General features: G+C 49.2%; 2 protein-coding genes across 10 annotated transcripts in view; one reads left to right on the forward strand and one right to left on the reverse strand.

The window, feature by feature from the left end:
• The window catches only part of FANCI (FA complementation group I), a 40660-nt gene extending 34990 nt beyond the window's left edge, over positions 1–5670 (forward strand). For all 4 annotated transcript variants that reach the window (XM_065559298.1, XM_042856659.2, XM_065559297.1 and 1 more), the window contains exons 35-38: positions 526–609; positions 2123–2218; positions 3460–3585; positions 4665–5670. In XM_065559298.1, the coding sequence (XP_065415370.1) occupies positions 526–609; positions 2123–2218; positions 3460–3585; positions 4665–4730 (372 nt within the window). In that variant the 3' untranslated portion in view covers positions 4731–5670. The remainder of the gene's footprint in view (positions 1–525; positions 610–2122; positions 2219–3459; positions 3586–4664) is intronic.
• POLG (DNA polymerase gamma, catalytic subunit) lies at positions 4619–27802 on the reverse strand. 6 transcript variants are annotated; one of them, XR_010590951.1, is made up of 23 exons: positions 27552–27802; positions 25966–26620; positions 25314–25509; positions 23835–24002; positions 22551–22697; positions 21911–21990; positions 21098–21280; positions 20320–20471; positions 19862–19985; positions 18525–18749; positions 17858–17978; positions 16216–16293; positions 15792–15911; positions 15006–15166; positions 13497–13550; positions 12985–13102; positions 12244–12379; positions 11840–12086; positions 11239–11361; positions 10135–10605; positions 8592–8800; positions 6747–6907; positions 4619–5241 (listed from the first exon to the last, which is right to left on the reverse strand). XR_010590951.1 is itself a non-coding variant. In XM_005294897.5 (23 exons), exons 2-23 carry the CDS (start codon positions 26556–26558, stop codon positions 5177–5179), a joined length of 3630 nt encoding a protein of 1209 aa, XP_005294954.2. In that variant the 5' UTR covers positions 26559–26620; positions 27552–27802; the 3' UTR covers positions 4619–5176. The 6 variants fall into 6 exon arrangements, 4 of the variants coding, with proteins under 4 accessions (XP_005294954.2, XP_042712595.2, XP_042712597.2 ...); XM_005294897.5 differs by having other exon boundaries at positions 10437–10605; XM_042856661.2 differs by having other exon boundaries at positions 10437–10605; positions 20308–20471.
• Between the last annotated feature and the right edge of the window lie 24 nt (positions 27803–27826).

Consider the following 27826-nt stretch of genomic DNA (forward strand, 5'->3'; position numbering starts at 1 on the left):
TCTATTTATATGCACGTGTAGATACTGACATGTGGCTTCTTTGGGCAAGTTTGGTATTACTATTAACAGCAAATGGAAGAGACTCTCCAAATACAACACAGCCACACACCACAGACATTAATATAATTGGCAATCTCTGCTCAAGGTGATGGTGTGGGTCAGGATTAAGGTACTTTGACAGATATGTCGAAGTATGGTTGAGCAAAGGGTGCTTCAGGTCAGGACCAATGGGCATTGCCAGAGCCACGTAGGGGAGACCAGAGCTGGAATTACAGGGGGAGCTGTAGCTCAGGGTTAAGCTATGTTGGCAGAGTTGGGGAGGAATGGGGGAAAGCTTGCATAAACACCTATCCCTGGCTCTGGCAGTGCTATTAGCTTCCCACTTTTATAAACCTCCAAATCCCTCAGTGAACTGTTAACATTGCACTAGCCGCAAAGAGGACATTTGTCTGCCATGACTTGGCTACGGGCTGTTCTTGCTAGCCCTTGCTAGCCCTAGCCATGCCCTGTGCTTTCTTCCTTCAGAACATCCACAGCGAAAGCCTGAGCTTTGCAGGGGAGAAGAAAAAGAAGAGAGAGGATGAAACTGCTGCAATTGCTACAGTCATGGTGAGCTTGATTCACTCCCTGTTAGAATCGGGTTGCATGCAGTGGATATAGCAGTGGTGTTGATTCCTGAGATTTTTATCGTGAAGCTTGTGATGTTTGGTGTTTTCTTAAAGCTCTGTCTCTGGAAAGCAGGTAAATATACCACAAACTCAGCTTTCATTTAAGTAAAAACAAAGTTTGTAGCCCTCCTGGCTGTGGAGAAGTTTGAAAATAAAACCCAAGTATACCCTAAAGGCTCAAAAAACAAGGCAAACAACAAGAACCTGACTCTTTTTTTAATCTCCTGATTTTTTTGGTGTTTGACTGATTATTTTGAACATTTGGGGTTGGCAATACTAGCACATTTCTGTTTCAATGTGCTGTTGGAGGGTCTTGAGAAAGATGGAGCATTTCATTTGACTAAATTAGGTCAATAATTGCAAGTGAAAGTGACTGAGTTGGAAAAGTGAGAGTGGGAACTGGAGGGTTAGTCACACTGCTTAAAGGTGCGTGACCCTTCATATTCATCAAAAGCATTTTGCTATCTGCTGTTTACAGCTGGTCAAATTTCAGACACTCCTGTGCCATTCAAGTGAACCAGTGCTTTGCTGATAAAAAGCAGTGAGGATAGCAAAGACAATGACTTCCTCACTGCTCCCTGAACGTAAGGTGATGCTGCTAAGGACAGCAGATTTACCTGGAGTTGGATGCTGCCTCCTGGTTGGTTTTTAGAAATGAAGGTCATAACAGAAAATAAATGGAGCAGAAATGCAGTGAGAGAGTCAGAAATGGGTGCTGCCTAATGGAAAAACCCAGCTCGGGAATGGTCAGAAGAAAGAGTTCAAAGCCATGGAGAAGTACCATGGAATACCCGCTCCAAAGGTACTCCTGATCCAGTCAGTTTAAAAACAATCCTGAACCTAAGTTGGCAAGGTTTGGTATGGAGTCGATACTTACTACAAGGGAAGGGATGGTGCCAGTGGTGTGGTACTGAAGTAGTTCACTGAAAGTCTGGGGTTGTCTGAACCAGAGATGGGCTAGAATTACAGTAATGAAGCATCGTGTTCACTGTGTTCACTGAAGGTAGGATGAGAAGTAATGGGCATAATCTGCAGTAAGGGAAATTTAGGTTAGCTATTAGGAAAAACTTTCTAATTATAAGGGCAGTTAAGCTCAGAAATAGGCTTCCAAGGGAGGTGGACAAACACCTGTCAGGGATGGTCTAGGTTTACTTGGTCCTGCCTCAGCCTAGGGAGCTGGATTTGATGATCTCTCGAGGTCCCTTCCATTTCCATGACTACGTCCCTTGACATGAGAAAGTGGAGTTCTGTATAATGCCTTTAAGCAATTGGCAACTTTGGTAAATAGGTTTTTAAATCTCTTCCATTCGATTATGGAGATCCAGGCTGATGGCTGCAATTTGAGGATCATATGAATGTGTGCATTGTTACATACCTGGGCTGCTCACACTGCATTAAGTTTACTATGGGAACCTTCAGAGTTCACTTCCAACCTTCCTTTTTTTGTATTATAGGCCAAGGTGCTTCGGGAGACCAAGCCAATCCCAAACCTGATTTTTGCTATAGAGCAATATGAGAAATTCCTTATCCATCTCTCCAAAAAGTCAAAGGTAATCTGCCCTCCTCTCCAGCAGTCTGTGGCTGTGTGTGGCTGAAGGACAGATGACAGACATACAACAAAGCAACATCAGTGTGAAAGGCTGTCGTACCGCTACTTGGTTTTCTAAATGAATGTTACTACTGTGGTTATCAATGCAACTTGCCATAGAAGAAATTAACCATCATGGCAACTTTCTCACAAATCCTGGCCTGACTTTCTATTCTAAATTGATGTTACATTCAGCCAGCTGGCATCAATGCAGGCACTTGGAGAAGTATAAGCTTTCTGACGACTTAGTCATTTTGTATTTTCTTGTTGAGTAGAAACTGAAATGGTTAATGCCATTGTTCTGCCCATTCATCTCAAGTGGTGTGAAAGAACCATTCCTAGCCAAGGCTCTCAGCTGAGATGACATCAGGGTAATCTACACATTTAGGGTTCCTGCCTACTCCTACCCAGGGCCGGCTCTAGGATTTTTGCCGCCCCAAGCAAAAACAATTTTGCTCCCCCCCCTATTTTTCTTACCCCACCCCCAGCCCCGCCTCAACTCCGCCCCTTCCCCAAATCCCCAGCCCTGCCTCCTCCCCCCAGGCTCTCAAGCCTAGGAGGGAGGGAGGGAGGGAGAGGGAGAAGCAGTGCGTGCGCCGCGGCCACTCGGGGTCTCCTCCTCCCTCCCAGGCTCTCAAACCCAGGAGGCAGGGGGAGATCCCGAGCGACCGCAGCGCGCGAATCTGCTGTTTTGCGCGCCGTGGCCGCTCGGGATCTCCCCCTCCCTCCTGGGTTTGAGAGCCTGGGAGGGAGGGCGAGCAGCGGCGCGTGAGCGGCAGCAGCGGAGGTGAGTTAGGGCAGCCGGGGCACGTTTTTAGGGGCGGCATGGCCCGCGCCAGAATGCCACCCCTAAAAATGTGCCGCCCCAAGCACCAGCTTGTTTTGCTGGTGCCTAGAGCCGGCCCTGCTCCTACCTCCTTAAAAAACCCATAAGGTAGGTAGCTTTGTCCATTTGAAAGTGGTAGCAGGGGATGTTGAACACACCCAGGATGAAAGAAAGGGAGAGTGAAAACATCAGTCTGTCACCTAGACTTTGCCCCAGTCACACACTGCTATTGGGAGGAAGGTGAGCTAGGACTCTGCCCTGGCACTAAGGGGAGGAGCGGGCGGTGGTAGAAAGCTGCATTACAACAGGTATTCATGCTGTAGCATTCTCTCCTAGCAATCAGCCTTGAAATACTCATTTTCTTTTGGTTACGGTAGGTGAACTTGATGCAGTACATGAAGCTGAGCACCTCCCGGGACTTCCGCATCAACGCGTCCACGCTAGAGAGTGCGCTGCAGGAGAACAACACCGACGATGCTGAGAATGAACCAGACAATGACCAGGTCAGAACTCACAAGAGCAAATGCCAGGGCTCATGGAGGCCACTCTCTCGGAGATCCAGCTGAGGTTGGGCTTTCCTTGGGCGTGTGTTAAATCAGTGTAAAGTGAGCCTACCATAGCTCCATCTTTACAGGGGAACCCCTAATTACTATCTGCCCATTTAATGAGCAAAATGGTAGAGACCCCACTCTGCTGAGCTAAGCACCACAGTCATGTCACAGGGATGGCACTCTGCCCTGATCTAGCTTTCACTTAAGATGCCAGTTTTATTTTAAACGGAGACATTATATACAGTACTTTAGAAAAGCTCCCATATTAATTCTGCTGTGTGTTCCCCATAACTCTTGATTTTCTAGCATGGGTGAAAAGAATCAGGTTTGACTTGTGCCTTTACACTCTTAATGCTTCATGGCTTTAGGACTGTCAGTGGTTATAGATTTCTCTTAACTCAGTGACACTCGTGCTGCATTTTGTAGACTACCATTGGCCCAACAGGCTTGTACCTAAGATGGGGGAGGGTGTGTCCAGGATAAAATAACTCTTATAAAGTGCGCTGCAGAACAAAAACTTCAAGAGAAGCACTGCCTTAGATTGCTTTCCATTCCTGTAGTGTAAAGGGGCCCTTGCCTCATTTCCAGTGCTGAAAGCAGAGTAGCATATTAGCCTTTCTTAAGCTCCACGGGAAAGGAATCTGTTCCCCTCTGACTGATGCATTTGTGAGAGTGCTAGAATGTCCTGGGTCCTAGAGGCTTAATCTGTTTGCTCCCTTAAGGATCTACTGTAACACAACAGTGGTCAGCACCCTTTTTGGAGTAGACCCTACTCACAAAATAAGGAGGCTCCTGCCTCAGAGCTTATACTCAGTCTGATTTCCAGATAAAATAAGCATGCATTAATGGGGCTTTTCCCAGTGGCAGGATCTGGGTGAGGAACACTGGCCCTGATGTGGAAAGGAGAGAGCTAGTTCCCATTCTGTGTGAGTGGTTTCTTGAAGTAGATAAACTGTTATGAGGTTAGAACCACAGAAGCCTGTTCTTCAGTAGCATAACTCATGCTTTTATTGATATTCGTTCCCCCCTAGACTGTTGCAGCAGAACAGCCAGCTGAGAGCCAGGAACCCAAAAAGAAGAGACGACGAAAAAAATAGAGCTCCTGCCTCCTTGTCAGAGTAACACTCACCCGGCACAGCTTTTCTGTTGCAGACGGGCAGCAACGCCCTGGACAACTGTACCTATAAACAAATTGTTCTGGCAGCGGAAAATAACGCGTACTCATGAACGCTCCCTGGCCTGCTTGAGTTATGCTGGTCCAGTGATGCACAGTCTGTGCAAGACCTTGTATTTTACAGCTAAAAATTCAGCCTTGGGTAGGCTGTTTGGACACTGGTCTGGGAGCTGCCTTTGCCATTAGAATGTGCTGCTTCAATGGAGTCCTCTCCCTCAGCCCAGTCCCTTCTTCTTAGAGCAAGACAAGATTTGTCACCTGGGCTGGTTTCCTACCTGGAGCCCTGCCCTTGCAAGGACCCCCAAGCATTGGCATTCCCTGCCAATAAGTTAACTGTTTGAGAGTCTTACAGTCTGGTTGTCTCCAGCTCTATTTTCTTTTCTCCAGTGAGCCTTTGGTTATTTCGATAAGCTGATATATATCCAGAGCTTCACCTGAAAGACAGTTGTAAGCTAAGTTACTTCCACTTGGGCACTTTCTGAAAGCCCACAGCATAAAAGTGATAGACAAACACACACCCCAAACACCATGTTTTCCACTGTTTTGTTGCTTTAAAGGCCCTAAAGCTGCTCCCTCTGTGAATACAAGATCACTGCAGCCGTAGGCTGTAAAGATAGGAACAGAGAAGCCAACTGTGGTGGTACAGTGAAAAAATGGAGCAGTTTATTATTAATATTCCTGTGGTTGGACTCTAGTGTTCTTTTGTTTCTGCTGACTTTAGCTGTAATGCACTTGGCTGCTTTGGTCCATGTTCCTGGAGAGAAGTTAACTGAGGTTCCTACCACTAGGACATGTTCACTTGTTGCGCCTTTCCTAAAATGCACTTTGGCTTAAGCTTTACCAATAAAGGTCGTTTAAAGGAGTATTGCGTGGCTTATTCAAAAACCATGCATTGAACTATTCACATTTCCAACTGCCTACTCATCTGTGCTTCTAGAGTTAGGCAGTTGGTTCTTTACTTGAAAGAACAGTCTCGCATTTCAGGAGGTATTTAAATAGCTGCTACTTAAGTTACTTATTTGCATCAATTAAAAGATGTTTGTCAAGTGATGAGTAATTATCACTTTATCCTGAATTGGTGGGTACCAGTATGACTTCAGCTTGGATTGTCTGCAGCTTTCTAAACAAGGCTGTGCTGTGCTAAGAATAGTCAATGGGAGCAAGAAGAAACACTAGTGTAACACTGAGGATGTGTTTACGCTGGAGGTGTAATTTCAAGGTCAAGTGCACATACCCCCACACTAGCTCACAAGCTAGAGCACTAAAAATAGAAATGAGGGTGCAGAGGGCAGAATGGGCTAGTCACAGTGAGTACAAGTCCCATCTGAGACCCCAGGTATGTACTTGATTGGCTAGCCTCTTATGGTGCTGTGGCTACAGTTCTATTTTTAGCATGTAAGCTTGATGAGAGATAGCATTGGTATGTCTACTCAACCTAGAATCTATACCTGCAACTCCAATGTGGACATACATGTAGGGGTGACAAAGGGACAGCAAGTTAAAGGAATTCGCACAATGTTACTGCAAACCCATCACCCAACAGGGAGGTGGCAGTCCTCTAGGACTTGCCCCAGAATTTACACCTAGAACAGGCTTTAGCTGGGAGTTCCACATAGTGCCATTGGATTGGAAATGCAGGCTGGCCTTGATGCTGAGACAGGAACTTTCTAACAGCTGGTACAAGCAAATATGTGGTCATTTTCAGGGTGCCTCGTCTTTATACAGAGCTAGGCAACTGCCTTATGGGAATTTGGTAGTTTGTACCTAGCAGGTTGACTGTGACAGAGCAATGCTCAATCATAGAGCTCCTAGCTGAACACAGCTCTGTAACAGAGCATTTAAGAGCAAGTGCCACTTCTTACAGATGGAGATTAGCTGTTCATGCTTCAATAAACTATAATCTGCTTCTCACTCCTAGCTTGTCTGAGATGATACTTACCTGGTGGGATGCCATATCTCCTCTCCAGCCCACTTGGATTTGACGGAGTTAGACAATCCATGGTCACCTCCTTCCTTAAACACAGGTCAATATCCACAGCACTGAAAAAAGCCACTGACTGAGGCAGATCCTGTAGGCCTAGTTTATAGGCAAACATGCACCTGAAAGAGTCAGAACCACTGCATGTAAATACTTAATCCTTAGGAGAGTCTTTCCCTTCTCATGGTAGGCAGCTGATTCTAGCTCTGTGGTAAGAGCTACCCTCAGACCTGCAAATGGGCCAATTAGTGCTTTGTCACAGCTCTTCACTAGAGCCACCGCTACTTTGAGATCATGGAAAAGATCTTTACACCGACAAGGGGCAGGACCCTTTATCCTCTGAGACTGCCCTGGCAGGTGGGAGACTCATCGAGGCGGGCTTATTCTACTAGCAACCACCACAAGGCAATCGCTGGGTATTACAGCTTGTTTGCCAAGAGCTTTCCTTCAGTGCTGACACTCACTTTCTGTACAGCTGGTTCTATTGGACTTTAAAAGGCAGCAAGGACCCTGATTTCACAGTTAACACCATGCTTGGTCCCCTCTAACAGAAGGGGGAGAACTGCTTTAATCAAGCCTAGTCCTGCCTGCAGTAATAATAGCTTCAAAGAACATTAGTTGTTAAAGATTATTTTGCATCCTATTTGCACAGCACTTTGAAGATGTAAAGTGCTTTATAACTACGCAGTAGCATGAGGGTTTGGTATTGCTGAAGAGGAGGTGGGAGGAAGAGAGTCAAGATATGTTCGGTTTCCCTTTTAAGAAAGGAAGAACCCAGACACTTAACTCCAGTTAATCCTCCCCCTCAGTGTGGGTGTGTCAGATTTTCCCAATGTGAAGCCCACTGCCACCAATGGATGGTGCAAAGCCACAGGTACCAAGGCATTAGCACCACATGGGCACAGAGATGCTCCGTTTACTGGCAGCTCTGCTTTGGCCTACTTCACTGTAACAGTGCTGGGATGTGTAGATAAGGGGGACTCGTGTAAAATTATTACCTCAAAACTAATTTTTAAACTACAGATTAAAAACCATGTGGGTTTGACTCACTACAGCTGCCTCACTGCTCTGAGCACAATGCAGCCGCACAATGGAAAGCTACTCGGGGAAGGACCCAGGGGCCAGGAAGGAGTCATGTCTGCTCTGGTGGTACAGGGCTTTAACATGCGCACATGCTAGGAGCAGTATAGGAGCATTTCCTGGCACAGGAGCCTGGCAGGTACTGACAACCATTCCTGCCCCTGCTAGGAGAACCATGAAGCTTAACTGCTCTGCATTCGGTTATATAAAGGAAGATTCTTGACACACACACACACAAGCCTTCAAGATTTGGAATTTTAAAAGCAATTAGGTTCTAGTTCAATTCCCACCCAGTGGCTGTTGGGCCTGTGTGAAATTGGGTGGGGGGGGGGGGAGGGATGACAGGTATTCACATCAAAAACCCAGTACCCCAATTTGCCTGTTAGAGTGGTTAAGGACTGACTGCTACAGAGCCTGATAGCCCTCTCACTCTATAGATCCCTGTTTAGATCAGGAGTGAGGCTCACAGGAAGAGGGAAGCTTGATCTGTAATTGCCTGGGTGGTGAATGAAAAGGAACTCAGGCTCTGATGCTGCTAACTTGACTCTTGGCCAACTCCACATTCACTAAGGACAAAACATAACTTAAGTGATGGACTGTTTCTTAACTTTCCTACCATACCAACACTTTCAGCCTATTCGGTCTCATCAGGAAGCACATGCCCTGCAGTTTTGCCCCTATGAAGCAGCATGGTTGGAATGTGCCTGGGTGTTTTAGAACCTTTACCGTGTTAGGAGGTTGGTGATCTGCAGGGCTAATGCTGCCCGGTAGCGATCTTCATCCTGGACCAGGTAGTGCACCTCATCATGAATGCTGATGCAAAAGCGCCCATCAATGTTGAATTCTTCAAAGAGCCATTTCATGGACACCAGCATTAGGTGCAAGTAATCTACAGCTGAGCTCTGCACCACCCAATTCACTCTGCTGGTTACAAACTGGAGGAAACACAAACCAGAAGCTAGAAGGGTTCCAGAACTGATTCCTATAGCAGGCACATTCCCTGGGGAAGTCTGTTGCCATAGGGTCACACTCCACCATGGAACAGTTGGTGGTAACAAGCCTCAAAGGGTTGTGTCGTTGGGGCAATGTTTGAGGATATAAAATCCCATTCAAAAACAAAACAAAACAAAAAAAGCCCCAAACACCCACTGGAGAGAACAATTACAGAAGGGCATCGTGATAGGATGCAACTTCTTTTGTTATTTCCTAGATGCTAACCAACCCTCACTATACAATTGCCCTTTTATAGGATCATGTTCCCAGCATGCATTTCAGGGGGGTTGACCCTTTAAATCTAGCAGAAGCAAGCAGCCTCACCCCTGAAGGAGCCATTTACAACTAGTTACTGCAGGTGTCTACGTGCTGGTGAGTATGCTGAACTCCTGTTATGTTATCTCTTATTCCTGAGGATATGGCACAGGCCTCTATGGTGTCAGTGGGTTCAGCAGGCACTACTCCCACCTCCGAGTCACAAGGCCATGGGCTTTAATTGTTTCACCGGGACTGGGGTTCGGCCCCAGTACTGACACTGCAGAGCAGTACTAGGTGCATGTTGCACTTCTGAAGATGCCATCCTTCACATGAGACTTAAACCTACCCCTGTTACGGGCTGTTCTGGGGGGAAATGAAAATGCCTGTGGCAGTTTCTAGAAAGCATTGGGGCTAATCCCCTTGTCTTGACCAGCTTCCTTCCCACAGGGAAGGGGCTGCAATGTTGCAGACTATGAACGGGATGGGGAGAGCTCAGTGGTTTGAGCATTGGCCTGCTAAACCCAGGGTTGTGAGTTCAATCCTTGAGGGGGCCATTTAGGGAACTGGGGTAAAAATCTGTCTGGTGATTGGTCTTGCTTTGAGCAGGGGGTTGGACTAGATGATCTCCTGAGGTCCCTTCCAACCCTGATATTCTATGAACTGCTGCTGTTGCATTTGACTACAGAGGCCTTAAATTGCCAGGGCCCAATTTTGCCCACACACCTGTGTGACTTCCTTGATGTCAATGGTTCAAGTGAGGGCAAGTTAGACCCCATTGTCTACTCCATAGCTGCAGAGACACCTGGGGTATGAAAGGCACTGTAAGAATCTAGCTTTGATTCAGTCTGTAACTCAGCTTCTGACAATTGATTCTGGAGCATTTGCCGAGTACAGAGGGGGTTTATCCTCCAAGTTAAATGTTGTCCTTGCTGCAGCACAACCTTCAAGCAAAGCTGCTGTGCATCACTGTCTGTCATAGGGCAGCATTACTGAGAACTACAGCTGCACCAAAACTTACATAGGTGGAGCTCCAATAAACCTGTGGTTCCACAGGATGATCCAAAGTGTTCCCAATCCAGGGCAGTATTGGCAGCCAGCCAGCAGTCCCATGGTCACTCAGACTTTGCACAAAATAGAGCAGGATGCAGTCACTTAACTACTACAAAGTTCGCCTGTTCAGACTACAGTTCCCAGCATGGCAACGTGGAGTGTTGCTAGCTGGGCGCGCCAAGGCCATCTCATTCAAACCGACAAACACCAAAAGCAAGAGTTCTGCAGGGCCGAGTCAGAGCTGTGCGTCAGGCGAGGGTTTGCGCTTACCTCGCCCTTGACAGCAGCTGGCTCCAGGGCTCTGCTGATGCAGCAGCCCAGCACTGGGGTTCTTGGGGAGGCAGACATAGCAATGCTTTCCAGCTTGTTGAACATTTCTGACTCAGTCCCTCCAGCCCACACACGCTGGCATACCACATCCCACTTTCCTCTGTGCGACCTGCAGTGTGGGGAACAGAAGAGTCACATCATCTTCCCCCAGGAACCTGCCACAAAACAGTCTCTGCAGAGGCACTGGGGTCCGAGCTCTCAGGAGCTTCACGATCGATAATAAGGGGCTCAGCTGACTAGCTTTTCACTTCTGCAGACTTAGGTTTCTGGCACATCAGCGGACTGGCAGGAAGCGAAGCCCCCCACTAAAGGAGCAGGGGGTTCTGCGTCAGCAGAGCTACATGGAGGTTCAGAGCTGGAAAAGCAGGGATGCTCCGGTCAGGACTGAGATGCATTGCAGAGTTGTGGGGACAGACGAGAGGAGGAAAGCCCAGGATTGCAATAGCAGATTAGGCTTAAAGTGCATTGGCAGAGGCTGGTGGGGAAATCTGAACAAAACCTGACTATTTCACGGCTGTCTCTTTCCTTGCACAAAAGCTAAAATTGCCCTGGGCCTCCAATTTCATTTGATTAAGAGAGCTGTTGACTTGCCTCTTTCACCAGCATCCTCTTTGTGTGTATACCAGCTCTTCTTTCCCCTTGTTACTGGCACAGGGCGCATTGGAGGGCTTGCACATCCCATTTCCCACCCCAACTCCCTTTTCACACAAACAGAGGCTCTTCTCAAGCTTTGCTCCCTCACCTCTTTGTGGTTTCTCTCCGTATCCTTCGCACGTCCTGCCAAGACACAGAGCCATCCTCTGCCCTCTCCACCAGTAAGCCCAGCTCTCTCACTAGCCACTCCCCTTCCTCAGAAAGGTGATACCTAGAAAAGAGGAACCAGTAGGGATAAATGGCATCTTAGACTTAGATCTCCTGGAGTTTCAGGAACAAGAGTCATGGTTATGGAAAGGAGCAAGCCTGCTCAGAGGCTTCAAACTAATTAACTCTTGATTGGCAAGAAGCATGAGCTCCACATTCAGGACACTGAGACCAGGACAGTAAGAGAGCCCAGCAGCCTGCAGTGTGCTCTACCTTCACCTCATTAGGAGGGATTTGTCTATGTCAGAGACAGACACAGCTTCCTCTCAGGCAGCTCCATAGGGGCAGCCAACCTACCAAAGGACCCTTCTGGTCCAAATCCCAGGAAGAGTGACCCAGCTGGAGACAAACTGAGCTAACAGTGCAGCAAGTTTCTGGCCAACTCCTTCAACAGTGGACACAACAATGCCACAGGCAGATCACGTTCCCCAAAGATTTCTACGTCAAAGCTCTGCTAAGTTAAACCACAAGGCAGCACTCACCGCCGGATCCCCTTGGTGACTGCATACATCTGCCGAGCCTTCTCCGCTGCCTGCTGCTGCGTCAGCCGGTGGTTAAACTGCATAAGCAGGCGCTCTGCGAAGGGCTGGCCTGCCCCATAGATGCGCCCGTAGTTGAAGACTTTGGCATGCTCCCGGCTGATCCCCACCGTAGAGGCCGTCTTGCTGTGCAGGTCTGTGGCGTTGCTCTTCTTCCCCTGCAGAGTCATCCAGCCAAATGCAGTACAGCCTGGGGGGCAGGAGAGAGGAGGTTAATGCAGACTGGAAATGGGTCTGAGTCAGACCTCACAGCATCCCCACAGCAATGCTACATCCTGGCCCAGCACCCTAACTGCCGTCCATGTCACATGATTGCAGGGCAGTGCTGCTCCAGCTGAACCTCTCACCATGCATGCCAGCAAAATGAGCCTCCCCGAGGACAGCAGCTATCCAGAGCTCCTGGGAATCCACATCTGCTCCAACCAGGTGGTAGCCCGGAGGGACCTGGACCATGGCTTTAAGCTCGCTGCCTACCCGGTCAGCCTGTGAACACAGATTGATGCCACTTTGAGCATGTCCTCCTACACCTCCCTCCCCTACACCATTACCAGGCTAAACAACTTTTCTCTAGTGACTGTCTGGCCTCTGCATCCTGCTTTCCTGGAAGATCACAACATGTGGTGTTAACAGCACTCAGATCTTCCAGTGCAGAAATGCCAGCCAGAGACACTCCTGACAAGGTGAATACAGGCAAGGGGACCAACTATTGCTTTGCTCCACTCTTACCCCCACTTCCTTTGCGAGGGCCTCTGCATCCCAGATGGAGTCTAGAAGGTCTCCACTGATTCTAACTCCCTTTTCATTGAGGTCTTGCTCTCAGCCCTTGATCGTCTGGATCTCGTCAGCCCTAGGTTACTAGGCCAACTCATGTCAGCGAGGGAAGAGGGCAAAGAATTATAAAACCAGCCTCTGAGATCTACAAAGTTCACACCCAACCCAAGACATACCCCCGCTCCCCCAAATCTGATTTATAATCCAGGACAGTTGTCACTCGCTTGAGATCTCCTGCCCTGTAGGGCAGGAGAAATCCCACACTACTGTGCTCCACAAATAATCCCTCTCCAGAGCACTAAAAGATAGTTCTGTACCCGGGCGTTGCTGGCAGTCAGCCAGGTGGGTTCCACAGCCCGACGAGTGATAGTCCCTGCTGTTATCACCTGTGGCAGGATGGCTCCATAATTACTCTCCTCATCATAGTCTGGATGTCTGGAATAGAAGCGGAGTGTCACTGTCTGCCCACTGGAGAACAGTAGGGATGAAGAAGGCCTGGCTCTGGCTTTTCCCACACTGAGAACTCAGTAACTGAAGGACTTCCCAGTGGCTGTAGCCGAGAAAGATTCATCACATGGGACTGAGTTTCTGAAGTCCTTTTATAATCCCAGCTTGGGGTCTGATTGCTGAGCTAGTTCCACAGTCGACACAGGCCAGAGAGTTGAGACTGATGGGAGGATGTAAGGAAAGAGACTATTCCCCCTGTACTGCCCCAATTCTGACCCCCTTAAGGATTCAGGTTCCCGTAGTCTCAGAGAAAGAAAGGTCCAATAGTCAAAGGTCAGATTTAACTGAACAGGGGCCACTGACCTGTATGGCATTTCCTCACCTAGTTACTGATCGAGGCAACTCCCCTTTCTTCAGCCACACCACCACCTGGGAGCTGTCGAAAAGAAAACACATGAGGCCAGGGCTCCAGTGAGACAGACTGGGAAGAGAAAGGCCGTGAACAGCAGCAGCCGAGGCAGGTAAAGGGAAGATCACCCTGGATCTTCGATTCTATTTGGGGAACCCCCAAGTTTGCATCCCCTTTTCCTCAGGTTCTTTCCTTCAGCTGCCCAAGGCCAACACACTAGAGCCGAGCATGCTGTCTCCACTGTGCTTCTAGCCCCAGCCATGCCAGCATGTGCCGAGGGCAAGGCAGTTTTAATGATCAGTTAAGTAGGTTTTGGGCACTTATGACTGCCAAAAGATTAGTTTGTGGGAGAGGTTTGTCCTCTTGCTTGGGTTGAAGCAGCACATTCTGGCAGAGCGCACACACCTACAGCCCAGTTCGTACCTGTTCCCATTCACAGTGGCTGCTGCTCACTATGGAGGAGTAAAAAGGTGCCACCAATGGGCAGAGTGATCAGGAGCCACTCAGACATTTGCCATTTTCCCACCTTTAACTGAAAGCTACATGGAAATAATGCTTTAAACTGAGGGATGAAAATTTCAGCTTAATCCAGACCATGGGGCAAAATCATTCATTCACAGGATGGGACATTGAGGCTGTGATAAGAGATGGGGCTTCATCCCTCAGGTCTGCTTTCCTCCCTCAGATCCTGCATCTCCAGTACCGCAGTTCAGATTAGTCCCCTGTACTGTGGTCAGCAAGCTGCCAGGAAACAGACAGTGATATTTAACATGGGAGGAGCTCCCTGTCCAAAAAACAGCAGTGGTCAAGGGGCATGTTACAATTTAGAAGTTACTATACTCTGCTAAGAGGAGTTAGTAGCAAATCTACCAGACCCCCAATGTGTGCATTTATCTGCCTGACTCCTGGAAGTGCTAACAGTGGGGGCACATGTACTCTCAGACTATTACAGATCTACAGAAAGCTCCTTCTGCAGCACTAATGTCTAATCCCCCCACCCCTGTCCCTAGGAATCCTAGTGGAGAGATTGTCCATATTAGATCTAGCTGGGCCTTGACATTCCCCCGACCCTTACCCATAGGAGCGCCTGTTGAACTGCCACTGCATTCCTTGGGAGTTGAAGAAACTTGCCCCTCCAGCCCCAGGTCCACAGTGCTAGGATGCTTGACCCAGTCTGCTTGCTCATTGTTTGAACTCCCTTCCTGCACTTACCCATGATTAGAGTTTCATTTTGGCTCTTTGCCTAATCCCTTTTTTTCTTAAGTGTGCAAAGTTTGTGCCCCAGATCAGCCTCTTTGGAGGCCTTCAGTGCTCCTTCCCTGATCAGCTCTAATGCTCCTCAGTGCCTTAGCATACAGAGGTGCAGTACGCTACAGTTCCTGTGCAAGTCCCGTTATCACTCACTCAGCAGCAGATCTCCCACGGGTGGGGGCTTTGCAGTTTAATTGGGGGAGGAGAGGAATTCGTGTCTGACTATCTCACCTAATTCGCTTGTGAGCGTTCCTCCAGAACGAGATCATTTTGTTAATTTCAAGGGCCCTTGTCCCATCAGTGCCCCCAATGCCAGCCCGCAGGGTGCCATCCTCCATCTTGGGCAAGAAATCCTTGGCAAAAGGGCTTCCAACGTTGTTGTCATTCCCATCCTTTAACAGCAAAGGAAAGGAGGTTGGCTTGGCTCAGCACGTTGGGCGGTTATTATTATGAAATAGAAATGAAGCCCTGGTCACTTCCCTGCCCCATTCCATATCTTTACAAGCACGTCCTTAACACCAGCGCTATCGCGAGCTGCTGACCAGGGCAGGTGGCTATATCAAAGAAGTGGGGTCTGAAGAAGGAGCGCAAGCGCATTCAGCAGACAGGAACTGGGAGGCTAATCACAACCCTGAGTGGGAGGAGGCAGAGTGAGGGGAGATGAGAGCAGAGAGGATGAAGAAGATGAGACTGTGCAAAGCCTTGAAGGAGAAAGTGAGCAGCTGGGACTTGGTCCAGTTAGGCCAGTAAAGGGCTTTAGGGGGATGGGTAAGGGGACAGTCCCACAGTTAAAACACTTGGCGCCCATGTGCATTTCAGTGTGGAACTGTTCAGCACACCCCAGGATTTAGCATGAGGACAGCCAGAGCTTAGTTGGGTCAGTCCAGGAGGAATGATCTCCAGATGTCACTCACTCATTCCCCCTTTGGAGCCAGCCCTGGGTCTCAAACACCATGCCCTGCACTCCAGGGAGGGCTCAGCAGCAAACAAGAAACAGCCTATGGACTCCACACTTACCTTATGAGGCAGCCTGAAGAACCAGCAGCCAGGGATGTTGATATCATTGTAAGGGCCATTGCCATGGTGATATGTAGGCTGGCTCTCGGCACACTCCAGCTCCAGGTAAGCAGTCTCTCCCTGAAAACATCCAGCATGAGACACTTGTTAAACTTAGAGCCAGAAGAAGGAAAAGCCTCAGGGGTGGGGGAAGCACCCAGTTAATGAAGTGCCACCTCAACTACACAAGCACCTGACTCCTCACACACTATAATGGAGACATCCATTGGTCTCCTGAGAGCAGCATCCTAAAGGGTCCCTGCTATGGAGGGAGCTGCTCCTCGTCAGCCATGCACGATCCTGGGCCCTCTTGTTCTGCTTGGAGCAGCACCTGTGCAATGAATCCCAGTTAGCTGACACACTCGCAGTAGGACGTTCCATTTACCTGTCCGGGCCCTTTAGCTGTTCTGCCCGTTTCAGCTTCCACATCAGTATCCATCTCCAACCGGCTCAGCTCCTCCACCTGGGAACAAAGGGGACAGAAGGATCAGAGAGCTTCTTAGTATGTGCTTTGGCTTCCCAGTTAGATCAGGGGCTGCCTGGATAGCTCTTCCAGGAACCTCTCATAGTGTGAGGCTGCTGTTCTTCAGCATGTTGTTGGGCCCACAGCTCTCCAGCTTCCTCATTTTTAAAGTGAGTTGTGTGTTGGTGAAAGGTGTCGGCTTGAGATCTAAGAAGACTTTAGGCATCTGTTTATCCTTGAAACAGGTACAGACTAGGAAGCCGCAGGGCAATAACGTGCAGTAATGACCTGGAGAGACAACCCTGGGGCATGTGGGGAATTCAGGCTCCATAGCTATTAGTCTCTGGCCTCTCTGCTAAGACTCTCAGCAAAGAGACCAGTTCTTTTCACACAAGCCGCTGAAGAGCCATCAGAGGACAATAACTCAGTCACTTATAACTGCGCTGGATTTGAATCAGCAGCATAGACGAAAGAGGCTCTGTACCCCATTCCCATCCAAGCCGGCCAGTCCCCTTTCTTACATCACTTTAAGTGGATATAAGCACAACAGTGTTTAACCAGCAAGAAAGTAGCTGTGCAGAACAGGATGGGAGCTTAGTGAATGGCTGTGAGAAGAGGGCCGCTGGGCTCCAAAATGGGGTTCTCTGTTCTGGGCTACAAGAAATTCTCTTGCTTCTCACTACTTCAGATCCTCCCTTCTTTCCCTCAACCCTCTCTGAAATGACTTCTCAGTTGCTCCAAGTCACAGGCTGCTAAGATTTGGCATTAACAAATCTCTGAGTAGGGTGGCACCTGGCCAGACTTTTAGTAGCTCAAACCAGAGGGACTATGGGAGTGAAGAGGTCAGATGTCGTTTCAGTGGAGTTGACCTGAATTCAGTATTTTTTAATGTTCTGTTCATATATTTGGAGGGGGGGGGGGGGGAAATCAAGATTCCTTTCAGGGAAATGACCATGGAAAGCAACACCTATGTGAATCAGTCAAGGCTAATGGAGACAGCCAGCCACAGGAAAAATGATCAAGGAACCCAAGTGGATAGTTGGTTTGTTTGAAGGTGCCAGTTCGTTTGCAGGGCAGGAGCCAAAGGCAGTCGGGCCCTCTCTTCTCACTCAAGCAGGTGGACTTTCTGTCCATCACGCTTTTCCAGGGGGAACAGGTCCCTCGGACAAGTTTTCTGAGCCTCTACTCCAGTGTTTCCCAAACTTGGGAGGCTAGTTGTGTAGGGAAAGCCCCTGGCGGGCCAGGCAGGTTTGTTTACCAGCTGCGTCCGCAGATCCAGCCGATCGCGGCTCCCACTGGCCGCAGTTCGCTGCTCCAGGCCAATGGGAGCTGCTGGAAGTGGCGCAGGCCAAGGGACTTACTGGCCGCTGCTTCCAGCAGCTCCCATTGGCCTGGAGCAGCGAACCGCAGCCAGTGGGAGCCGCGATCGGCCGGACCTGCAGACGCAGCAGGTAAACAAACCGGCCCGGCCTGCCAGGGGCTTTCCCTACACAAGCGGCGTCCCAAGTTTGGGAAACACTGCTCTACTCCCTTCATCCCTCAGTTCCAGCAAACCCAGCTTTACCTTTTGCCAGATAGTGCTGTTGTCTGTTAACATGAGCTCCTCTTCAAGGCAGTTGTTCAGTGAGCAAGGCTGCTCCTTCCCTCTCTCCTTACAATGCTCCTTGTACAGGTGCTCAATAACCCTAGAGGGAGAAGGCAAAGGAGAGATGAGTGGTACTCAGGAACCTGTGTCTTTGGGAGTGGAGACAGGTTTCATATCGAGCATCTGAAATGGAATTTATCACCACAAGCAGCACCCTCGGACAGAGAGTTCCCAGGCTCCACAAGGACATCTGTTCAGATAAGAAGATGAAAATAAGGGCAACGTACTCCCCAGCATCTTTCAGAAGGAGAGGCCAAAATTCCCAGCCAAACACTGTTAGCCAGAGAGGTTTTTTCTCTGATCGGAAGGGAGAAAAGCACAGGCTTCTGTTCAGGGAGGAATAGATGCATCTTTAATGCCCTCAGGTTACTGCCTTATTTGATTGCCAAGCAGTCTGAGACTTTGGAGCTCTGGATTAATTTGCTGACCTTCTTCCCAGAATCTCCCTCCCCAAAACTGTTCAGCAAATAACCACTAAAGATCAGAAGTCTTAGCAACATGGGACTCTCTTCCAGCTTAGTGAATACAGTAACTTTACTGCTGACATCTCCTTAGATAGCCCAGCCCATCTCTCTCACTCTCCTACCTGTGTGGACAGGATGGCTCTTCTGTCTCGGAGATATCCTTTGGCAAATTGTCCTTCCTCCCGGGCACCAAGTAGCCCCAGCCATGCTTCTCAGAGTAATGCACTGGGAAACCATCCCAGGTTAGTCTCATTAGCTTTGGTGTCACTCTCATCTGAAGGCTGATGAGACTGGGACCTGGCACCCAATCTGGATCATTCAGGCGTGGGCAGAGTTTACGGTACCATCTATAGACCCAAGACAATAACAATTAGGGTGGGGAGAAAGGCTTCAAGAGCAGTTCAAAGTTTCCTCCCCATCTACTGCCTTTCATTTTGGTTAACAAGGCAATATGAGAAATTCCCTTCACTATTCATGTTTCGAGGTGGTCCATCCTATTTCATCTCTTTTAGCCTAGGACAGGGTTTCCCCAACTATAAGGACAGCACATCTGTCGGGCCCACTTAGTTGATCTAATATCCAGTGAATGATCAATGGGACCATCAGCAAATGCGAGATCATCTGAATAGAACTCACCCATCAAAAAGAAACATTAAGTGGCTGCCTCCAAGCACACGCTTTCCAAGTGCTGCATTTCTTAGGGACAAGGGAATGATTTTGCCATCTCCTCTTATAAAAAGCTATCTGTCTGGAGAAGCTTGAATATTTTTTCTGTCTCTTTGGGACAAAGGATTGCAGTGGAGTATGAGAAACCTTGGGAGTATGGGGATTTCTCTTCCTCTTCTGGGAAGAGCCCATGGTCCAGCTCAGGAACCCATTCTCAAGAACTGCCAGCCCTGAGAGGCAGTTTCAGATTTTCTTTGGGCATAGAACAATGTATATGTTGAGTATACCGTCAACCCCAGATAGCAGGGCAGTGGGGTAGCTGTGGTGCTTCCAACATGCGGGAGGGTCCATCTTCTCTAGAAGCGGGAGGCAATTTAATTTCCACATTGGCTCAGTACAGGCCACTTTGAGCAGAATACTTAAATGTGCCCAATTCTTAGTGGTGGCTTCCAGAGATGATCTCCTGTCTACTGAGAGCTGAACTGGGACCCACTAATCTCACAACAGCCAGAGTGTAACCCCGGCCTCTGAAGCAAAAGGTACATACTTCATCCACTCAGTTTCCAGGCTCTCCACTTCACTTATCCTTCTACCACCTGTTGGCTATTTAATGCCCATCAGCAAAGGCATTTAGAAAGGGACTAAACAGCTGGAATACCCTGGCCCCATGGGCAGGAAGAGGAGCTCAGATAACACTTACATGGATTAGTAATAGCAACTGGAAATGTTTCCATCTACAAACCAAAGTCACCATTAAGTGGTGAGTTATGCAAACCCCCTTTGAATGACTCACCCCGGGTGGCCTGGCAGGTGCTGGGTTCTCTTTGGTAGCAAACTGATAGTCTCCTTCAGACGCTCCAGGAAGACCCAGCTCTCAGGGACTCTCAGATCTTCCTCTTCACTGGGGGGACCAGGATCTGATTTTGTAATAAATGTAACCTCAGCAAGGGATGTTCTCTCTGCACCCACTTGGGAATGCAGCATGATGAGAAACAGTGCCCTTTCCCACATGCGCTGCTCTTACACATGATTCCATGTTTGCTCAGTTGTTTCTGTTCCTCCTGGTCTAGAAAGTTACACTGACTATGCCTCTACCTGACAGCTGCCCTTTCCCGCTGGTTCCGATTTCCCACCACTTAGACTCTGTGCTGCATGTCTTTCCTGCAACTTCACTAGAACTTAGAGATAGTTGGTATTAAACCGGTTTTCCACCCTCACCTCCCCACCACGCACACCCACCAAGAGCACTACCTTCCTGCCACTCTAGGGCAGATGGGTTTGCCACCACTTTGGCTGGCTCGCTGTTTACATCTTCATTTTTCTTCCTTACTGTTTTCTTCTTCTTCTGCTTAAATTCCTGTAGGTCCCACTCCAGGTCCCATAGCCAGGGATCATCTTTATACCTGCATGGCAGAACAACATTACACGTAGCTTGTTTCGGCTTTGCATTTCTACATTCTGCCTGATCTAGACCCTGCCGACGTCCTGAATTCTGACACCTGGTTCCAGTTTACTTTACCAGGGACAAGGAGGAGGGACACACACGGACCTAATTTTTGACTATTTTCCCTGTCAAGCATTAACCGGAGGGTTATGAACAGAATAAAAGCAGTGGACCGCAGCAATGCCAGATTCCCGCATACTACCCTTTGCCAACATGCCTCACCCAGACTTGAACAGTCAAATTCAGTCTCCATTGAATCTTCAGCCTCTACAGAGGCTGCTAACCAGCTGGTGCCAAATCTAAAGATAGTTTCTGAGCTCTGAACATTCGTCTGATAGGGATTGGATTGAGGGCCAGCCCTTATGAATATGGGGACAGATTTGGTGATCTAAAGATGAATGGCTTCAGGTCTCATCAACAATCTTCTTAGACATCTAGCCACACTATTGTCATATCAGTGCTAAGTAAATTCCTTTGCTGTTTTTAAATGAAAAATGCTTTCTCTTTCTGCACTAAATGCCAGGATCTAAGCCCCTTCCTCCTTTGCATTTCCCCCTGCCATGATGCTCATGACCCAGCTGGTACCTCTCCTCATAAAGCAGCTGACAGGCATCGTTGGCCAGGTTCATCAGGGATTTCTTCATCTCTTTCTGCAGCTCCTCATAGGTGCCCTGAGTCTCATCCAAATACCTCTCCCAGTTCTGATTGACAGGCAGGTAAGAAACACCCATCTCCAGCATCCCTGCAAAGGTCACAGGATGGGGGCATCTACAGCACAAATACATATGGTATTAAGCAAAACCCAGAAGGCATTTGGCCTGTAAGCACTAGGCTATTCTACAAATAAAGATACAAAATCTGTAACTTCAGCTCCATTTCCACTTAGGAGTTTCCCAACCTCACGCTACTGCCCGGAACGGTCTATGGCTTTTGCCCTCCTGCACCGGCAATTACCGAAGGTCCTAATATGAATCTGTATGTAGGGCAGGCAGAAGACAGTCCATTTCACCAAGATCCCTCAGTCCCACCCAGGAGAGCTTCATTTCAGGATCCATCTCATTGAGCGCTGCCCACCTTAGCTGAGTGTGAAATTATGATGCTTATTCCTTCTAGCCAGGAGAGCGGGATCAGGGTCCCCATGCAATGGGGCTCTGTGCAGCCCCAGAGTTCTGGCACCAGTCTGCCATTGCAACCTTCCACAACATAAAGAGCTCAGATGCTGATCGCCAACCTGGAAATGAGTTTATCCCCCATCTCCATGAGGATCAAACTCAGGTCCTCAGGATGGCTGGACAAGACTGCAGCAACTGTGCCAAATTCCCTGTATCTGTAGCCAGAGTTTCGAGGCTCCGTGCAACAGTTTATTTTTGTGTCGGCTAAGGTCAAACTCCTTCTCACCTCTCCATGAACAGTGGCAGCTGCTTCTGGAACACTTCATGAGTGGCTTGGACATCAAGGGCACAATACTTCATCAGTTCCTTCGGGGCAGAAATAGGCAAAAAGTAGGAAGATTAGACTGTGTGTATAGAGCATAGTGCAATGAACTGGCCGAGCCAAGGGGCGCAATAACCTAGTGTCATTGTGACTGTCAGCCAGTTATACTAAAGACCTCCACAACACAGTTTTCTACCCCATCCTCACAAACTTCCCCTCGGGTCTCTCCCTGGGAAAGAAATCTCAGAAGTCTGGGTCAGAGGCATGCAAATCTTAGTCAACCAATGGTCACATCGGCAATGTGCTGGGAGACTGAGACGTGCACCAACTTTGCAAGAAAAGGGACCCAATTGTAACTGCCCTGATCATTAGTATGGAGATGCTGCCCATGGAGACTACTAACAGTAGCACAAAGTGCTCCATCTTTCATTGCCCGTAGCTGGGGATGCTTTGTATGTCTCCAAAAGCCACTATAAGGAAATGGAAAATATGCTGCTAGAAAATGTTATTCCTGCTGAGAGTTCTTTTTGTTTTTATAATTAAAGGAATTCCCCTGGCCTGGCTCCTCCGCCCCTGGCCTCTCCCAGAAGCTGCTCACCCTTACCTGGAAGTTGTGTCTGATGTCACTCATGCTCCCCTTGACAAACAGCTCACGGGCCTCTTTCTCCAGCGGCTCACCCCCAACGTACAGGTCGTGCACATCTGCAAGGTTGTTAATGCTGCTGATGTTCACCCAGTCCCACGAGCCAATCTGCAAAGAGACAAGCCAGCAGACCAGCTCAGGGCAGGAAAAGAACTGGCAGCTGACTGACATGCAGAGGCAGTTTGTTGGACTATTTTTAAACTAATATACCTAAAGTATACCTAAAGTACAGTTATGATAAGAAAACAGACTATATAAAAATTATTATTTGTATTACTATAGTGTCTAGGAACCCCAGTCATGTACCAGGATCTCACTGTGCTAGGCATCATGCAAACTCAGAACAACAGATAGTCTCTGTATAATCTAAGGGTTTTGTAGGCATCATGGCAAAGGAGAGTTTTGGAAGGGGATTTGAAGGAGAATAATGAGGTAGCTTTGCAGATGTTTACAGGTAGCTCCTTCCAAGCAATAAGGGGCAGCACGGGAGAAGACACAAAGGTGCTTGTTTGAAAATTTAGCAAGTGGGCACTGAAGGCAGACATTGGAGGCAGGAGTTGATATCTTGATAACGAATGAGAGGAGATCGGTAGGGTAGGGATAAGTCGTGAAGGGCCTTGAAAGTGAAATGTTTGACGCAATAGAGCTAATGGAGGGATGATATGGTCACAGTGACAGGCGAGGACAATAATCTTTGCAGCAGTATTCTGAACAGATATGAGTGGGGCACGACTGTTTTTGCCAAGGTAAAATGGCCCTCTCTTATTCCACAGACTTGCTCCTCCTGTGTTTGCAAGTCAGAGCCACTGGCTTTATTGTCACTGACCACTTCCTACTCCTGTTAGACCTGTAGCTCCTTTGAAGCTACAGGAGTGCAAGATGGCTCCACTGTGCCTTATGCACTAGGTCACCAGCAGAGGTCTGACTGCAGTCCCTTTATTACATGTGATGACAGAAGAGATAGAAAGAGCCTAGCTCAGTTTTCAGACCCCAGCTGGAGTGTACAGAGATGGCCAGTAACAGCACAATATGAAGCATTCATTACAGACTCTTCTCCTTCAAACAATGCAATGGAGCAGTCTATTAAACCATTCCTTTGGGGAGGCTAGAGCTAGGTCCCCTGTGGAGGGGAAGGAGCGGGGAGGCTTTTAAATGCTAAGGAAACAAAGTGAAGGAGAACAAGCGGTTGGGATCTCTAGCACTAGTTAGCAATGCACAAATTTCCTCAGTGATTCTCCTACTCACTGCAGGCCCTTCAGTTTTATTGCGTGTTTTCTTCATGTGCTGCTTGACCTGCTGCAGTCCTTTCCTCTTGCCATGCTTAGCAGCCATCCAGAGGCTGCGCTGAAATCCCGTCAGCCCTGAGATGGCCATGTGCATGCTCATGGTGTCCAGGAAACGCATTCGGGAGCCCTGAAATGCACAGCAGGTTAGGGGTTCTCAAACTTCATTGCACTGTGACCCACTTCTGACAACAAAAATTACTACACAACCCGGGGGGGGGGGGAAGAGGGAGGCAAAGCCCAAACCCCACCACCCTGGGTGGGGGGCCAAAACCAAAGCCCAAGGGCTTCAGCGGGGAGTGGGGAGGGGCATAACCTGAGCCCCACCACCCAGGGTTGAAGCCTTTGGGCTTCACCTTCGGCCCCAGACAGTGAGGCTCAGGCTTCAGCCCTGGGTGCTGGGGCTTGGACTTCGGCCCCAGGCAACGGGGCTCAGGCTTTGGCTTCAGCTTGGCTGACCCACAATTTGAGAACCGCTGGGTTAGAGAACAGGCAGTCAAGGAGCCACTGCCTTTTTCACAATTCACGCACTCAGGCTTCTCAAGAATGGAGCTAGGGGGCTGGTGGGGAGGCAGTCTGGTGTCTGAGCTGCTAGTGTTCTGTGCACACAGGCAATCAACTGAGACTTGACTTTAACACTCAGCATCTTGCTCTTCTTAGTGCTGAACTGACAGAATCGGACACCCAGCTTGCCCTGAAATCAGTCACACAGATCCAAGCCCTTATACAACTCCGGCAGCAATGGGAGTGCTTGTTTCTTCTGTGTTCTAAAGGCTCCTGGGGTTAGAAATGAAAGAATCCAGGCCTGTGCTATGGTAGTAAACCAAGATGCTACCAAAATGTCTTGCTTCGTTCCACTACTTACAAGCTATTTTTGTCGCATATCTTGAACTACTGAAGTCCATGTCATCTGCCAGCTCTGGCCTTCATGACTTTCCTGATGCTAAGCACAATGTCTCTATGCTTTGGCTCACAGGGAAAGGAAACTGAAAAGCACCAAGAGGCAGACTGCTGCCTCTGTAGCACTTTATAGTTGAGAATCTCAAAGCAATTCACAACCCTTAATGGAACAAAGCTCACAATCTCTCCCATGAGGTGTGGAAGTGATATTATTCTTATCTTACAGTTAACTAAGGCACAAGACCTGACCTTCAAAATTAGGTGAGTTCAATTATACTTACAAAAACCATGTCTAATTTGTGGATATTTACAACTGCAGACGCAGATCAGGTGAGCGTACATACAGGTGGCTGGTTAAATGTGTAACTAGCAGTAACTGCCCTAGCAAATTAAATGTATAATTTATTTTACAAAGTTAACTAATTTATTGTATACACTAAATTTTGAAAATCAGGTCCTAAGTGGCTTTTCTCAAAGCCATGGACAGAGCCAAGAAGAAAGCAGGTGGATGAAATGGACATAAAATGAGGAAAGTACTTACTTGGATCAAGTACTGCTCTTTAATGTGTGCTCGATCAAAGGCGACATTGTGACCCACCACCAATCTCTCTGTCCAGTCCTGTTTGGCGAGACAGCTTGAGTTCAGAGCAGTTTCTAGTGGAATAAAGTCAGCCAGAGTCAGTTGGCTGGACCAGGTATAGCGTTCTTCTACCAGCCGCTTACTGCACCAGGAATACCTGGAAAGGAAGCATGTTATCTTTTGGATTACTTAAAATTGTGAAGACTGATTCCCCTCTGCTAGTCTTAGTAGAAGGACTAAGGAGGGATGAGCCAGGAGGCCAAATTCCTCTCTTCCTTCCCCCAGAATTTGACTTTTCAAGCAGGGCTGAGCTACACTGGCAGGAAGCAGCGTAGGGAAGTTTGCACTGCTGCTGCCCAAGTTTTACCTGTTCATGCACAGAGGCTGTGAAACCAGTGCTGAATTCACTAACTAAATCAAACTGCAATTTCACAAGTGGCTTTAGAATTGGCCTATGTCCAATAGCTACAGCTCCATGGGACCATTTACTCGCTATCAAACCAAGTATTTAGCACAATGGAGAAGCTCAGCTCTGCTGCTCCTCCATCCATCGCCACTGTGGTAACAGTTAGTGTTGTGGCTTTTCTTGCATATTACAGTCATCACATCTTACCAGGCACTTGGAGAAACAGCCACTGCTAGTGTTGGGCAATGGCCTTCTGCCATGCACACTTCAACATCAAACACCAAGGCTGGTTCTTCAGGGAAGTCTACAGCCTTCCTCTCACCATTGGGTCCGTACTGTGTCCAACCAACTTCCCAAGCCCACTGTGAGGGCATGGGGGGCACCTCGCAGTGGAGCAGCTGATTAGCAGCCTCCAAGTAAGGAAGGCTCTGCTTCTGCGCCAGAATCCGGAAGTGCTCATCAAGATTGTTCCCGTACATGCGGGGCAGCTGCAGCTCCACATCAGGGAGCATGGATGTCTCTTTGCCCCACAGGTCATGCTTCTGCAGATGTTCCACACTCCTCTGGATGTCAGCATCTGAGTACTGCACTTGAGCACCCCGAAAAATCTGCTCATGAAGAACCTTGGACAGCATCTGGATGTTTAGTGGGTTCATGCGCCGTTGGCTGGTGCCAGAATCTTGTATGACCTCCTCTTGCACTGGGCGACTGGCTGAAGAATCTGAGGCACATCTCCCATGCCTGGCTCTCGATGATGGAAACAGACGTGCTATCGACTTCCTCCAGAGTAAATGTGTCATCTTCAGCCAACTTTAGTAACATGGAGAACGGGCAACAGTCAGCCCTTTTTGGTGGGACAGGTCTGCAAAGAGAAACGCAACAGAAGGATTGAAATTTAGCATAATTCATTTGGGGCTTCCCTCCCTGCCCCAAAGAACCTGAGCACTTGCAACCACCACTAGCATTACTGGAGCAGAACCAGCTTGGGACAGTTTAAGAAAAAACCCTCCAGTGTAGACAAGGCTATAACATTGTAATACTGCAACTACTTGGCTTATCCCATTCCAGTAGCTCACTCCACCTTCCCATGGGTCAATGAAACCCCATGTGTCCCATCACTCAGATCCTCCCCTTTGGCTTTTCCCTACCAGCCAGGGGAGTGTCCCTACCCTCAGGCATCTCTCTGCCAATCTCCTCTCCCAGCCCCACAACGGGGCTCAGTTTCCCCTCAAACCTGCAGTCCCCCCCTTACGTGTCTCAGCCCCTTCTACAAAGGGTCTCTCCCCTCACACCCAGGCTCCCTCTGGTCTCAGCCCCCCCCCATTCCCCTCCCTATGGGGCTCAGCCTCCCCCCCACATTCCCCTCCCTGCAGGTCCCCTCACCCCCCCCCCGCCTCCCTCTGGGTCTCAGCCTCCCCCCCATTCCCCACCCTTGGGGCTCAGCCTCCCCTCCCCCCCATTCCCCACCCTTGGGGCTCAGCCTCCCCTCCCCCCCATTCTCCACCCTATGGGGCTCAGACTCCCCTCCCCCCCATTCCCCTCCCTGCAGGTCCCCTCACCCCCCCCCCCGCCTCCCTCTGGGTCTCAGCCTCCCCCGCGCCATTCCCTTCCCTATGGGGCTCAGCCTCCCCTCCCCCCCATTCCCCTCCCTGCAGGTCCCCTCACCCCCCCCGCCTCCCTATGGGTCTCACCCCCCCCATTCCCCTCACCCCCCCTATGGGTCTCTCCCCTCCCCCGGACCCCGCATAGTTCTCAGCCTCCGGGGGAGGCTCCCCCCGGCCCCCTAGGCTCACCCGCTGCTCCCGCCGCTCGGGGGCTGCTCGGCCTGGCCCGGCGGCGGGACAGTTGCTGCTGGCCGCGTTGCGAGCGGGGTCTCGAGGCTGCAACTGAGATCAGATGACCCTGGCCGGGCAGGGGGCGGTGCCCGAGGGGACCAGCCCACACCGCTGGGCGCTCTTTCCGGGTTTCCGGCTCACGCTCTCCTTCCCGGGCCTCGCGGTAGATGGAACCATCCGCAGCAGCCAGGCCGCTTTCTCAGTTTCCTAAGGCTGTCTTTAGAGCTCTAGCA

This window comes from Chrysemys picta, chromosome 10, assembly GCF_011386835.1.
Source record: "Chrysemys picta bellii isolate R12L10 chromosome 10, ASM1138683v2, whole genome shotgun sequence".
NCBI classification, from domain to species: Eukaryota; Metazoa; Chordata; order Testudines; family Emydidae; genus Chrysemys; species Chrysemys picta.

Coding starts and splice junctions, on each gene's coding strand:
- POLG (XM_042856661.2), bottom strand. CDS start 26,558: ATGACACATTTACTCTGGAGGAAGTCGATAGCACGTCTGTTTCCATCA. Junction 21,281..21,910: donor CTGCCACTGTTCATGGAGAG/GTGAGAAGGAGT, acceptor TTTGTGCTGTAG/ATGCCCCCATCCTGTGACCT. Junction 12,087..12,243: donor TCATTTTGCTGGCATGCATG/GTGAGAGGTTCA, acceptor CCTGCCCCCCAG/GCTGTACTGCATTTGGCTGG.